The sequence below is a fragment of the Notothenia rossii genome (assembly GCF_949606895.1).
Source record: "Notothenia rossii genome assembly, chromosome: 2".
NCBI lineage: Eukaryota > Metazoa > Chordata > Actinopteri > Perciformes > Nototheniidae > Notothenia > Notothenia rossii.
The window spans coordinates 72,733,897-72,749,977 of NC_136904.1; the positions used below are offsets into that span (position 1 = coordinate 72,733,897).

Consider the following 16,081-nt stretch of genomic DNA (forward strand, 5'->3'; position numbering starts at 1 on the left):
AGCAATCTGGTTGACTTGTACATTTACATTTGGATTCATGCAGGCATGAAAGTGTATTTAATGCTCAGATGACCTCTTTTAATGAGATATGAATTGCTTTTATTCTTTCTAAATAGGCATAGAATAATTGTGGAATGTCTATTATGTTGCGGTAAAAATTACTGAATTGTTAATTTAGTAAAACTAGAGCAGTATCATCAGCAAAAGTAATTAAAGTATTAAGAGTGAAAGTACTCAGTATACAGCTCTTTTCATAGTGCCTTCAAATATATTAATATTTTTCTGTTTTTATCACCACAAATACATGTCATAATATTGTATTGTTGCAGTTTGTCTTAAAGAGGCCCTGTTATGCTTTTTGGGGTCCTCCCCATTCTGCCTCCATTGGACGCCTTTGTTTACTTTCATAACATAATGACATCACTATTCAATACTAACACTAGAACACATTGTTCCGGAAAAGCTAAGGGGTGGGACCTCTCTAAGCGATTGATCAATCACAACAGAGCTGTCCATTCAACCAATCAGAACACACTGGGCTCTGGTTTCAGACAGAGGGTGAAAAGAGGTGCTGCAGTACAGGCAGTATGAGAAAATAAAGAGCTTTTTGAACAGCATGTACACGATAAGGGCACAAAATACAAACCAAAAGACAATTGTAGTTGTATTTAAATACTGGTTTGATTGTGGTCCATTACTGCATACAATCGTATAAAGCATAGTCTTCTTTTTCTTTATCCCAAAAAGTAGTCCAGTAAAGAAGTGCAGTATTGACCTTGTGAGTAGAAACATTAAAAGCATTAAATGGAAACAGTAAATTGTATAGTACAAGTATGTCAACACAGTACTTAAATACAATACTTGACTAAATGTGCTTAGTTACATTCTACCACTGTACATTCAGATATTAAGTGTGTTATGTCAATCTACTGTAAGTGGTCAATAACACATTAAAATATAATTGTTCTGACACTTGAAGCCTTGAGTGTTACAACATCACTGTGCACTACTGTATGTGCATTTATTCACATGGATTTCAAACATATTGTACCAATTAAACACTACAACATGAACGTTTTCTATAAATACTGTACCTGAGTAAAGCGCACATTTTAATTTCCACATGGTAATCGCCGCATTCAGCTGTGATAGGCATGCCAACTTGATGCTCTGCTCACGGATGACTCGATGAGCATAAAAAACTGTAAAGATGATGACCTTACGTGTGTAAATATATATTTTTTCTTTGTGGGGGTCTGCCCCCAAAAAACTGTTTTAAGTCCTGCGAAAGTCAAATAAGACGGTGTGTAAAACTACACTGCCCAGCCAAAAAAAAGTAACCAGTTTGATTTAACTAGGCCAGTAGGTAAGGACTTTCCACTGGATAATAATACCCCTGCATTATAGCAACAACAACAATAATAATATTAATAATAATAATAGCAATAATAATTGGGAGGGGGGGCGCGGCTGTTCTTATGTTCTCTGAGGGGAGGCTCACCTTCCCACACTTTGAAAACTCCTGCTGTAGACTATTATATACTTGTGAAATGTATAGGGTCAGCTGAAAAATGAGAACGGGGGAGACAGCAGGGCAGAAGGCAGACATGCCATTTTCCCATCTCAAGCTCCTTTAGTTGACAAGCGCATAGACTATTGCTGATGCCCATTACAGAGTGAAGTCCCTTCTTGCAGACGTTGTTGTTTTGTCTCCATGGTGAAAGATGCAATTAAGTGCATTTGCTGAACATTCACTCTCTTTACTCAAAAGTTTCCCAAGTCTCCCCTTTCTGTCTTATTTGTCTTGCTCGCTCACCAGACTACGATTAGATACCTCATGGAAAAGTACAACATGGATAATGCAGATGAATGCATATGCGACCAGTGCTAGGGAAATAACTTGAAGGTATTGGCAAGTGATTATGGGTAATTAAGACCTCTTGTGCAATCAACAATAATTAGCCCCCAGTGGTTTGACTCTCTTCTGGCTTTTACCTCAATCAATAAGTTCGACGTGGTCACAGTGGTTTGTGGTTATTCCAAAACGAATTCACTTGTAGACAAGGACAGTTTGAGTTGTATGGTGGATGAGGAAGAGGTTATTCTAGTGAGGTGATATCTGTGGAGTGGAGAACAATCAAACCATCAATTTCTCTCTGATTGCTGCAGAATAAAATACAGTATCACCTGCTGCTGTAAAGGTTTTGTCAGATACATCCATAAATGTAACCCTTACTGTGAGCTTCACTCTAATTGATGGAACTGACAATTTGTCTCATGGGCATTGTGTTAAAAAAAAACATGGGTTTGCTTGGATTTCCTTTTGGCTTTTGTGTTATTTTGCATGCATTGTCTTGAAGATTGCTTCGGCCTGGCTGTGAAAAGACGTAATGAAGGCACTGTTAGTGACACAAGGTCGATCCACTCAGATCCCGGGGCTCTGTTACAATTGGATTGGCTTCAGGCAAAGGTAAGGGCTTCTATTTAAAAAAAAAAGAAAAAAAAAAGGTGTGGGTGATCCATCAGCCCTGACTTGCCTGGAATCAAACTAGCAGTTGAGGTGGAAATTGAATATGATGTGCCACAAGCGAGCAATCACAGCTAGCCAGCGGTCCCCACGGCATCAAATTAACACAGGGTGCAGAGCTAATCTAAGCTAGCATGCCCTCCAGGGTCAAATGTTTGGTAAACTGCATGTATACTGTCATTTGTGCTCATGGGAATGTGTCTGATTTGAGAAAATACGTTTGACATCCCCTGTTGTAATGACATTTAGCCCAAAGCTATTAATGCAAGTGGGAATTGTTTGCCTGTGTAGATTTATTTTAATTTTAAATGAATTAAAAAAAATGGAGTTAACAAAGCAGTTCCTCACCTTAAAGGGATGCACGTACTGTATGTGTGTGATGTGTGAACCCTTTTGACCGCACTTGAAATGGGATGGAACCACGGTAGACTGTCCAAAACTGGATTTGAACGGGTCCACCCCGCCCCCCCCCTCCTTTAGTATAATCACACACATTCTGTGTTTTATATTTAATAATTCTGTGTTCTTTATTTATTGATTGTTCAATACCTGACAAGGTCGGAGATGAAAAACCTGGGTCGCAGGTTCCTCAACAGTGCATTACAAGACATCTATCAATATGTGTCTATACTCCACCATTAAACTGTCATATTCTGCACATTTCTTATACTATCTACATACATCTTATATGAGTATAATACATATAATATCAGTTAAAATAAGTGCTTCAACATAGTTAACATTGCTGGAGGTATACACACATATTGATAGATGTCTTGTAATGCACTGTTGAGGAACCTGCGACCCAAGTTTGTCATTCAATGCATAACTACACCGTAGTTGTGTATATGATCATTTCAATAAACCTTAGAAAATCTTGAAATCTTGAAAGGGATGTGCAAAATAGTCATTATATACAGTCTTTAATTAACTATTAGTAGAGAATAACGAGTAATGAATATACTTTATAGGGATCCTATTAATATCTAATAATAAAAATAATGAAATTCAATAACATGCTTTAACCACTAGGTGTCCCTTTATATCAGCTGTGCACCTTTATGGTGTAAATACAGCCTATCTACCAATTGGATTAAATATAAAAGTCAGCCAAATTAGTGTTGATACTGCAAGGAGACACATTGTGTGAAAATAAATGTAAGATGCTGTTTAATTGCTGATATATTTATGATCCAGGTCACGTTTTCAGTTTTGGCGGCAGTTCTCCTGGCAGGGCTCTATAAAATAGAGAATTACGGCAGATATGTAATATTTAATGCAGCCGAACCGTGTATTAAAATGCCGTTATGTGATGACTTTTTAATGGCCAAACTAACCTTAAAATAAGCATTTTCCACCGAGAATAAAAAAGGTCGGCCATGTTTTTTTTTTCTGCAGGGAGAAATGTAAAGATCACGTGACATGGACGCCAGCCATTGGAAATGAATGGTGAAAAAAAACGTAGGGATCTTACAATTTCAGAGGCGTTTTTGTAGAAATACTACGTCCCAAGTTGTGGACCAACTTAGTTATTACACGTTTTTTTTAAGACTGGGTTGGAATTTCTCAGTCTGTGGCTTCTGATCTGGTTTCATTGTCTCGTGTTTTACATTTGTTTCATTTCCTGTCTGTTTTTTATGTATTTATTCTATGTTTTTATACAGTTGTTGATGTACAGCACTTTGTTCAACTCTGTTGTTTTTAAATGTGCTATCGAAATACAATGGATTGGATTGGATGTTTTGGTTGTTTTTAGTCAAAGAAAACATGTTGCCAAATCATTTAATAAGTAACACTTTCATAACAACATATTGTATGCTTTTCTACACAAGGTTGCTTCTGTGTATACTGTAGCTGTACTGTAATATAATATAGCCCTAGAGAGTCATAAACTCCCAACTGTGTGTGCACCAACATTACTGCTCAGAGGGATTGATTCTGCACAAACCATAAGCAATTGTATTTACCTGTAAGGCATTTCATATGTGGCTGCAGCTTCCTACCACACTAGATCCTCAGTGGAGGGTTGCCATGCTTCTAAAATATGTTTTTCATTCAAATTATCCTTAACAATGGCCAATTTTGATGGTACTTCACAAATATGATTTTTCATTTCCATTACGCTGCCTATTCTAAAACACGCCTACTCTATGTAATGCTTCCATTTTTGTAATTTTGGCCCTTTCAAAAAAGAACTTATCTCAGGTCCATCCTCCCCATTTGAGGCTTCTATTTGGAAGCACAAGCAGCCACACGGCTCTTCTGCACTTTGCACTTCAGTGGGATTTGAGATTTGAGATTTCCTGTCATGTCTGTAGATTCTGTGGCAAAGTGCCTGGAGAGTGCATCACTGATTCCTGCTGAGGACAGAGATGGAGGGGGGAGGGGGGTTGTGCGGTGGTGGCTGGGTGTGACGGGGTCAGGAGCCTATTGTGCATGGGCTGTTTTTTTACAAAGACACACTCATCATTTATGTTCACGACGCCAGAACTAAGCCTGCAGGTTCACTGTCACACACAGTCACACAGGCTATCCAGGCTGTCAGGGAGGAGACGGTGAAACATTATGACGCACAACAACTACAGTGTATGTCTTCAGATGCACTGGCCCCACAGCACTTTGTTCTTGAAGAAGAAAACTCATGAAGCTTAAAGTTATAAAGTCAAAAATTCAATGAGACCATGTCTGCCTGTCTCAGAATTGCAATACATTTCTCCATTTTCTATAAATACAGAAATATCAATACCAAATTAGATTGAGACTCATTGCTGTTGATGCTCACTACGTGGCATCTGCTCAATTTCAATGATTAAAAGTTATTTTGTGTGCATACAATAGTCATAAATATATATTTGATACCAATGCCCATGTTCTGGGTCTCAGTCTTACTGGGGGGCAACCGGGTTCTATTCAGACCTGGGGGCCATTTACGCATGGCATCCCCTCTATCTCCCCCTTTTCAAATCTGTCTCCATAATAAAGGCACTGGTTTCTCAAATTAAAAGTCTTACAAAATAAAAAAAGATTAAATAGAAAATAAATAATATTAATGTATTTATGCTGGCATGGTATTTGTAGACATTGCAAATACCACTCTATTATGGTGCCCTCCGCCTTAAATTATTATCATATATCTAAGAGACTTTCTTCTTGTTTTTCCAAACATCAAGGTAAATAATGTTAAAAGGTTGCCAGATGCCAGCCTTATCACAAGCCGGTGTTCAGAGCAGGGAACAAGGGATCCCAGTTTTTAATCTCAATTCAGCTTGGAGAATTAAGGGTTGTATGGCATAAAAGTGCCAGCCCTGGTAGATTAGAGTGAAAGCTGAAGCACCCGTTTGCTCTAGGAATTGGTATTTCATTGTGCTGTAGTATTTTCTAATCACAACATGATTTGCATATATTTCCAAGTAAAGAAGACATAAATGTTGCAGAATGTGCCCTTACATTGCTGCTTTACTGAACCTGTGCCCATAGCTTTCTATATCTGCAACAAACAACCTTTATGGTTACAGGAGGAAAACTCTGGTGGGCAGATGAGGAATCGGCACAGCTGGGAACGGTAACCAAGAGAGACGGGCGCAACCCTGTGATCCTGAGAAACAAGACGAGTGGGGTTGTTCATATGAAAGTGTATGACAGGGAGGGTCAGAAAGGTAAGCGTGCTCACAACACAAACACAAACAATACCCTCAATCTCTCATCTGTGGTAGTTTATTTATTGCCATTGTGCTGGGTTTTTTATTTTTTTATTTCCAGGAAGAAACCAGTGCCAGATCAACAACGGAGGATGCTCACAGCTCTGCTTCCCAACTTCCGAGAACACCCGGAGCTGCTCCTGCACTGTTGGCTACAACTTGCGTAGCGACCGTATGTCTTGTGAGGGTACGTTAGCCAAAACGTGCTAATAATGCACTCTAGAGCTGGCAATATCATCGTGATATTTTACATACATCTCTAGGGAGACCTTTTTATGCTTCTGGGAGTTTTCCCTTTCCTATAGTGTGTTATATAGGTTTGTGTGCATGTCAATTGTCTGTAAAGGCTTGAATCCCAACATGTTTGCCAGAGGGAGTCTCTCTCCCTGCCTGAAAAGGTTGATTTGGACTCCTCTGTTTACTTACAACATATTGACATCAACACCTGTGTTCTAGTAGCGCTCCAATACATCTGTAAAATCTGCTTTCATCACTTCTTTTGTCAAACAATTATGTTTTGTTCAATGAATATACATAATCGTATTGTTATTTTCCAATGCTTTCATACATTTTGGTTAGTGTTTTAAATGTAATTTCTTGTGTGTTAGGTGTTGATTCATTTCTGATGTACTCCATCCACGAGGGAATCCGGGGAATGGCTCTTGAGCCAAATGACAACAGCGAGGCCCTCATGCCCATTACTGGAACACTGTTTGCTGTGGGAGTTGACTTTCATGCAGGTCAGATATCATTCAACACTGAGAGCTTTTCGATGCTGGTATCAGATTTAAACTGTAAGAGATCCAATGAAGCTTAAAGAATATGTATTTTGGTCTGGGACACGGTTACATTTGTATACTGTGTGTTCCTGCTGTTTAAAGTTATTATGTGGGCTTACCTTTGCAATAACCTTTGATTTACCTGCAAAAAAAAGTGGGTTGTGTTGCTCTTCTGTTAAACAAACATGTATTGTCAACTAGGGTTAAAATGTATTATTTCTGGTTCGCAAAACAAAGAAACACCGAGACAAAAAGCAGAAAAGCAGGCGGTAAAATACAAACACATCGATCATATTACACATTTAAACAGTTCACATCAATGTTTGTGGCTAAAATCATCTAGGTCTCTTTGTTGAGTTAAGAATATTGATGGTGCTCGGAATGAAAGACTTCTTAAATGTTGTGTACATTCCCAGGACAATTTGTTCAAAAGGGCATGTCCATACCTCAATCTATAACCATACGTCTATGAATGGACATTAGGGTTAGGCAATAGACCTCGAATGTGCCTTTGAGAGGAGGAAACGTATATACACTGAACAAAAATATAAACGCAACACTTTTGTTTTTGCTCCCATTTTTCATGAGATGAACTCAAAGATCTAAAACATTTTCGACATACACAAAATAACCATTTCTCTCAAATATTGTTCACAAATCTGAAAAGATCTGTGATAGTGAGCACTTCTCCTTTTCCGAGATAATCCATCCCACCTCACAGGTGTGGCATATCAAGATGCTGATTAGACAGCATGATTATTGCACAGGTGTGCCTTAGAATGGCCACAATAAAAGGTCACTCTGAAACATGCATTTTTGCTTTATTGGGGGGGTCTGGGGGGGTCCAAAAACCAGTCAGTATCTGGTGTGAGGGTTAGGATTAGGGTTAGGGTTAGGGTAATGTTGTGAATCGAGTGGCCTGTGTTCATCGTCCATAACATACGCCTGCCCATACCATAACCCCGCCACCACCATGGGCCACTCGATTCACAACAATACCCTAACCCTAACCCTAACCCTCACACCATATACTGACTGGTTTTCGGATCCCCCCAGACCCCCCCAATAAAGCAAAAATGCATATTTTGTCATCATTTAGTGCAATAATGAAGAAACCTTTATATGAAACACAGTTAATACAGTGACTAGACACACCATTACACAGCTGTGTGATGAGGTTAAAGATCTGTGTTGGCATGCACATGGGCCCCCTAAAGTGGAATCCTTTCCAGGCCAGCTGCTCTGTAGTGGTCTTAATAATGTCAAGTGGAGAGATAATTGATGAGACAATTGTTACTATTCCTCCCCATCAGCATTTCCACGCATACTTCTCTATACAAAATGAAAAACAACTTGTACCATGTCAGCTATAAAAAAATATATTTTTGGTAACGTGAGTGTATCACTCATGAAACATCACCGCTACTGATGGTGCTACATTACATTTTATTACACAACACACTGCTCTTCCCTTCCTCCCACAGTGCAACATCTCCTTAATCTTAAAACAAGGGGGAGGGAAAGGTCTTTGTTATACCGGGCCCGAACCTTGTGAATAATGGTCTGTGGGCGTGTGGAGTGCAGCGTAGATGAAAGAGTAATAAGTTCACATTACCGGGGAACCTCAGCATGAATAAGTATTTCCTCACAACCCTCGGAAACAATCCTAATACAAAGCAATTCCCAAGATATTGTATCAAATAAAGGTACCGTAACGTGCATCGCAAAACATGGACCTAGTAGCCTGCATTGTCATTTGTTACATCCCTGCTTCCTTTCATATTATATACGTGATAAAAATGATAGATACACCAACAAATGCTATGAATATACAATAGGCTGGTAGCGTTCCACATCTGTAATAGGTTGCCACTGAAGCATGATAACAAAAGCAGTGTAGAGGAAATTACATACTGAAAACAGAAACAAACTACCTACACACAAGGGTTCACATACTAAGGATACGAAGCAATTATTTAAGAAAGCAGCATCAGATAAAAATGAATGCCTGGGTAATTCGAAATGTATTCTATGACTTTCCATTGTATGTTTGCAAAAAATGAGATTAGAAAGTGTTAATGTATGCAATAGGCTGCTGAAACTGATATGTTATTCCCAACAGAGTGACTGTGGTAGAGGCCGGGATCAACAGACCTCATATGTGATTTGGACGTGACTGTTATGTACAAACTGGTAGCTAATGAAGGGAGAAAAGAATACCAGAATATAATTAAATATTGCTTTTAATGCAACAAAGATTATTGCATTTATATTATTCTCTCTGTAAATAAAAATACTACATTGGGCTCTAACCCTTATAACTGAAATATCTCAACAGCTAGACCTACTACACATATTATTTTGTATTTAGTGTTTCCCAGATGATGCATTGAAATGACTTTGGTGTTCCCCTGGATTTTGAATTGGCGTGCCCAAAGGTCTATATTTGTGTATTTTATTGAAATGCCTCAACAGAGATTGGATATACTGCCATGAGTAACAAGCCCATTGCTTATTAGTCCAGAATGTTAGCATGGGCATAGTAAATATTCAAATCGCTAAACATTAGTATGCTAGTACTGTCATGTGATGATGTTAGCATGCTGACATTAGCGTTCAGCTGAAAGCGCTGCAAAGCCTAACTACAACCCCACAGAGCATTGCTGTAGTCATCTTGGTAGGTATTCAAATGATCTGCTAGGGAATAAGATAATTAATGTCAGGTCATGGCAGACATTTGCAGTAGCCATTATTTGTCAACCCTAAGGGGTGTACATGCCAAATCTAATTACATATGATCACATATTAGTAGCCCCCTGCGCTCTACTGGAATACGAACATCCTTATAGACCTTTTTCCTCAATATGATGTAATTCTGTCATCCAATAACTATCAAGAGAAACCAAAATCTAATTCTGATTCTGAGAGTCCTCAAATATCAATAGTAATCTGGGTGTGAGGCCGCAGCTTTTGGAAAAGACAAATTAAGCAGAGTGAAAGGCACAATTGTGTCTTTCAAAATTAAAGAACAAGATTGCCACTTGTCCACCCTGTTATTACTTAGTGCAGGTGCAACATGCTAATGCATTCCGAAGCCCATCAGAAGGCAGCAGCTGATAGCTTATGCACACCGTTCACTTGTCATTACAGAAGCCAGGCTGCCAGAGCAGAACAGATGAAAGCCCTGCAGCTCTCATATATGTGTATGCGTGTGGAGAGTGTGAAGGCAGCAGGAACAAGAACGTGCAAATAAACATATAACACCTCCTAACAACCTACACAGAGCCAAGCTGACAGGAATGCACAGAAAGATGCACTTGAAAGATTGCGATCCATAAATAAATTACGTACTATTTAATTTGCTTATCTAATTGGGCTTTAAAATCACAAAGGGACCATAATAGTTTTAACCGGCACCATGTTTTGCAGAAGCAATATACTGCCCTGTACATTTTGGCTGACAATTTTTGTCGGTGCCCAGGCACTGTAAGTTAACAAAGAGCTGTGGATGAACTGTGTGGGTTTTTTTACACAATCATACTGTATGGTCGCATGCTACATTTGGTGAAATGGGATCTGCTGCAGTGTAAAGTGGTGCCATGAGCAGACTTTTTTGTGCATAACTACTTTTGTGGCAGCCATATTCAATGTCTCCATTTCTCTGGTCATTTTCTGTATTGTACGGCTTTCCAGGCAATGACACTGTGTACTGGACAGACATGGGCCTGAACAGAATATCCCGGGCCAAACGTGATCAGACCTGGAGGGAGGACATCATCACTACAGGCATCAGCCGCGTGGAGGGCATCGCTGTCGACTGGATCGCTGGTTAGTATCGCTACTCCCCCGGCGCTCGGGGTCTATTACCAAGGGCTGTCAAGTTGGTATTGATTGGTGAAAATACTCACTTTATAGGCACTGATGTGTTTGTTTTGACTTCAACTTGTGAACATATTAAGCCTTCTTCTGTATTTACGCCTGGTTATTGCTTTTTTCTCCTCAGGAAACCTGTATTGGACAGACCATGGTTTCAATCTAATAGAAATATCACGCCTGAATGGTGCATACCGCTCAGTGGTTATATCTGAAGGACTTGATCAGCCTAGAGCCATCGCAGTACATCCACAGAAGGGGTAGGCCATATTTTCTTTGTGTTTTCATAATTTTCATATATACATTTCAATAACATAGCTTTTAACAGTTCTATTCAAAAAGCCTTTATCGTATAAATAAGACATTCTTTTAAGTAGTCGTGCTAAGTGGAAAACATTTTTTTTTTGTGATCACATTTTTATTGAGATGAATACACAACATGTACAACCAAAAGCACAACGTTATTTTGGAAAAATATTTTTTTAATAAAGTCCAACAGATATATTTGCAGATCAGCAATGTGGCAATATTTTCCCAAAATGGCATATAAATAATAAGTCTGTTGGCTGTAATACAAAAAAAAGATTGGTTAAGCAATAACCTTGCATTTTCTGCATTGCAGTTTTTTTTATCATTAGTGGCGTCAATTATAAAATTACTAGTTTAATTTTGTAATATTTAGTTGTATCTTGTTAATGTTGGCAGCCCTATTTATTGTGCATGTGTCTTTATTCTTCAATAATTTACAGTGCTCACAATGTACTGTTACCTTATTATGTGTTATTATTATAGTTATTCTGAAATTGGAACGTTTGTTAATCAACTTAAGATGAATTTGGTTAGTTGTCCCACTATTGAGCAAAATATATAGGAGGGAACATTGCAAAATTGGTAATAAAGGCCAACTATACAGACTACTTCATAATTGTATACTGCTATGCACGCCAGCTATCTCTTCTGGACTGAATGGGGCCAGAACCCCTGCATCGGCCGCTCCCGCCTGGACGGTTCAGACCAGGTTACCTTGGTCAACTCAGGCATCATGTGGCCCAACGGAATTTCCATTGACTATGAGGTACATTTGCACAAACACTATCACCAACCTCTTCCCCTGCCGCGCCTCTCCTATATACTGTACCCCCTACCTCATCTCTTTTGTAGCTGAAATGCCTAGGAGGTTTGCTTTGTGATATGAATTTCCAAATAATCTTCCAGGAAAATACATTATACTGGTGCGACGCCCGCACAGATAAGATCGAGAGGATCAACCTTGAGACAGGTGAGAGCCGGGAGATTGTACTGTCAGTGGCCAACGTGGACCTGTTCTCAGTGGCTGTGTTTGGGCCATACATCTACTGGTCTGACAGGTAATTTATTAGATTCATAAATACACACACATGCAATAGCCTGCAATCCTGAAACACTAAACTGACAATAACCCTTGTCTTTAAAGGTCTCATGTGAACAGATAGAGAAGAGTAGATTCTCATAGTGGGGGTGTTGTGCTCTCTGTTTTTGTAAACACTCAGTATTCAGTTACATCAGCGGGGAGAAATCTTTCCTCATTATTCTGTGTAATTAAAGCATGCTGCTAAACTTGATGAAGACATGTTTCTCTTTATACAAATTGGTCGCTTTATGTATTTTGACACGCTTGCGGTTCTTCGGAACAGCGTTGTTGGATATCTAAAGCTGACTGAGTCAGGTTTTAAACCATTGGCAAAAAAAAGGTTGTTGGATAATGAATTGCATGTCTCTTGTGTTTGTTTATCTGTTGTGGATGACTTTAACCTCTTGACTTGAGATAAATCATCTATTTAAATAGACTTCATAACAAGAGTTGTATGTGGGTGACTGCAGTCTTTGATTTTGCTTTATGAATGTCAATGAAAGTATTTAAATTACCCTACCCTAATACAAATCTGATTACAGTATGGCTTCATTATTTTAACCAAAACCCTGAATGTTTCCTCCCCTCGTATCTCCGGATGTTTTTCAGGGCTCACTCCAATGGTTCTATCCGACGTGGCCTCAAGACTGACACCAGCGAGGCTGTGACCATGAAGAGTGGTTTGGGGGTCAATTTAAAGGATGTAACAGTCTTTAATAGAGGCAGAGAAAAAGGTGAAGGTCTTATTGATTTACACAATGAACTCACAATGTTGCGGTTTTTGCCTATGAAAGTCTTTTTTTTAATTTACTTTGAAAATATTGTGTTGCTAATGCACTGTAACTGTGATTGTTAACTGTCTCGTACATTTTAAAGGTCACCTACTATGCAAAATCCACTTGTTCATGTCTTTTATACGTAAACATGTGTCCCTTCTGTGTACAGAGATTTTGACCGTTTCAGGAAAAAAGATTCTCTCTCTTTTTGTCCTGATCCATTTATATAAAAACCTGTCTGAAAATGAGCTGATCAGATTTTGGCCACTTTATGATGTCATAACGATTTTTTTGGCTTGTGTAACCATTAGCCAATCACCAACCAAGGTAACAGCTCCCACCTTATCACCTAAATCTACTCCTAGAGCACCATTGTGTTCTTTTTAACTTGCAGAGGGGTGTGGGGAGTGGCATTTTATTTTCATCTAAAGTAACAGACTTGAAACAGGGCTGAAACAGAGGGGTTTATGGGATGCTACAATATGTTTGGTATTTGGAGCCAAACACTTCAGAGACATGTTTTGTATATATCTGAGACCTATAATATATTCATGAAAAACAGTATAATAGGGGACCTTTAATAGAACATGATCTTGTTTGTTTTTTCCAGGCACAAACCCCTGTGCTCGTAGTAACGGAGGCTGCCAACAGCTGTGCTTCCACCTCGGTAGTGGCCGGCGGACGTGCTCCTGTGCCCATGGCCGCCTGGCCGAGGACGGCTTTGCATGTGAGCGCTACGAAGGTTATCTGCTGTTCTCAGAGAGGACCATACTGAAAAGCATCCACCTTTCAGACGAAAACGACCTCAACTCACCTGTCCAGCCTTTTGAAAACCCTGCTTTCTTCAAGAATGTCATAGCCCTGGCCTCTGACTACAGTCAGAATGCGGCTCGGACCAACCGCATCTTTTTCAGCGATGTCCATTTCGGGAACATCCAGATGATAAACGATGACTGGACAGGAAGATCTATTATTGCAGAAAGTAAGTGGATCTCGCATAAGTGGTTTTACATTTCCAATCTGTCCCCACACATGTATTCTGAAACTCATAATTGTTTTAAAGTATAACTGGTGTCATGGTGGCAGTGTTTGATTTGACAAATATACATTACCCATTTCAATCAATACATTTGTCTGAAAGGCCACATAATATGTTTTCTTTTGCGCGTAAATGTTTCCAAGATGTTTTTTTTTCGTGTCAGGTTATTTGGAATTAAATAAAACTGCATTGATTTATTATGAAGATCAAAGTGCTTCCACCATTCTTATGAATTGCAAAGTTGCACTGTCATTGAGCATATCGAGTCCAGACATTGACCGTAGACTTCAGCTGCCTCTGTAATGACGTGCTGCTCACAACAGATAATAATTACATTTATTTTATTTTCGTTTTATTCCTATAGGACAACCTTGTTTGGAACAAAATATTCACTTAGCAGTTGGCATAGCATTAATAGTATCGCTAGACAATTTTGTACCGGCTCCTAAAAGACCAATAACCAGTATAATACCTGTGTTTGAAAGGTTTCTGCTTACTGACTGTGATACCAATCCCTCTCTATCCCTTCACTAAATCCCATTCAGTCCTGTCTTGATAAGCATGACTGGATTCAGATGAACAGCAAAACCCTCTGTTCTGCTCGGCTAGCATCATCTGCCATCCTGTGAAGTTTCTACTGGGAGCAAGGGCTCAGCACCTTCCCAATCCCACCTCACACCGGGGGACTGGCAGAGCGTTCCCACTCACGCATATCCCCCCGACCCATCTCTCAAACCCCCGCTGAGGCAGCTCTCTGCATATGCATTCATCTTCTAGGAGGCGTTAATAAAAACCCTCTGTCGGGATTTGCCCTTCACACCTTGGCACTTGCTAAATGCAAAATCAAAGTGGTGCAAATCATTAATTTGAGTAGAATTCAAAATGTTTGAATCCATAATGCCTGCTCTTGTACTTACAATAATGTAAGGGCAACACATTGTTTATAGTTTGTTGTATATTGTCAAGTCCATTGGTCTTGCTGAAACCACTACCATTCTAACTCTATGTAAAAGCAAGACATCCTTTTATTTCCCTCTAAAGGTTTCTGCATTCATCACGTCTTTTCAGAAAGGTGAAGATGTTAATCATCCATATTTCCCTAATTATACTCCATGTCCCCCCTTAATTACTGCCTTGCCCCGGTAACAATATGTGAGAAACTCCAAGCTGCCAGACGCCTTTTATTGCTAACTATTAATTAGCGATTGGCCGACTCAAGTGGTGTCTGAAGTATTCTTCAGTTTATAGGTTTGATATAAGTGGCAACAGCCAAATGTGCTATTATCGGCCACATTTTCACAATTATGACAAATTAGGAGCTGCATAGATGTGTGCAAATGGTAACAAAAACAATGAGATCAGGGCGAATATTGTCATGAGGGGTAACTAAGGCAGGACACGAAAACCCAAATGACAGGCTAGGTAAAAGAGAGGGAAAGTAGCACATTAGAAATGTGGGACAGGATAACACGACACAGGAGACATGGACACGCACCTTGACAAGAAGCACCAGATCAGGGGGACCAGGACAAAGAACTCTTAGAATTAGCGAGATGATGCATTTCAAAATAAAACGGGAAACATTACACAAAAACAAAGCTCATGACACTTACATCTAAACAAAGGATATATGAATACTAAGGCATTGTTAAATGTATGTTATATTGCCTTTATTGTTGCTCATATTGAGTTGAACAAAGAGGAGAAGGTGCTCTTGTGGACCTTGTAGTGAGTTTTCTTCAGATGGATGATCCCTTGTTTTGACAGCAATAACACATGAACAAAGAAGATTTACACATGAACAAACAAACAGAGACAGAACCTGATTCATGCAGGTAATCTTTCCAAAGCCTTAACAAACCCGGCAGACACACCATTATATCTGATAGCTTAGGGGCCGGTGGCTTTATTGAATGTTAATGGATAGGCTGTATCAGGGTAGGAAATAATTCTTCAAAGGGAAATTGAATGCTTCCTTTATCCTAAAACGTTCTCTTTT

General features: G+C 39.3%; 1 protein-coding gene across 9 annotated transcripts in view; it reads left to right on the top strand.

The window, feature by feature from the left end:
- The window catches only part of lrp1bb (low density lipoprotein receptor-related protein 1Bb), a 336,417-nt gene that overhangs the window by 220,194 nt on the left and 100,142 nt on the right, over nt 1–16,081 (top strand). For all 9 annotated transcript variants that reach the window (XM_079666350.1, XM_079666351.1, XM_079666347.1 and 6 more), the window contains 9 exons: nt 6,043–6,183; nt 6,287–6,412; nt 6,834–6,965; nt 10,698–10,832; nt 11,008–11,137; nt 11,826–11,952; nt 12,093–12,244; nt 12,877–13,001; nt 13,654–14,025. In XM_079666350.1, coding sequence (XP_079522476.1) covers nt 6,043–6,183; nt 6,287–6,412; nt 6,834–6,965; nt 10,698–10,832; nt 11,008–11,137; nt 11,826–11,952; nt 12,093–12,244; nt 12,877–13,001; nt 13,654–14,025 — 1,440 coding nt within the window. The remainder of the gene's footprint in view (nt 1–6,042; nt 6,184–6,286; nt 6,413–6,833; nt 6,966–10,697; nt 10,833–11,007; nt 11,138–11,825; nt 11,953–12,092; nt 12,245–12,876; nt 13,002–13,653; nt 14,026–16,081) is intronic.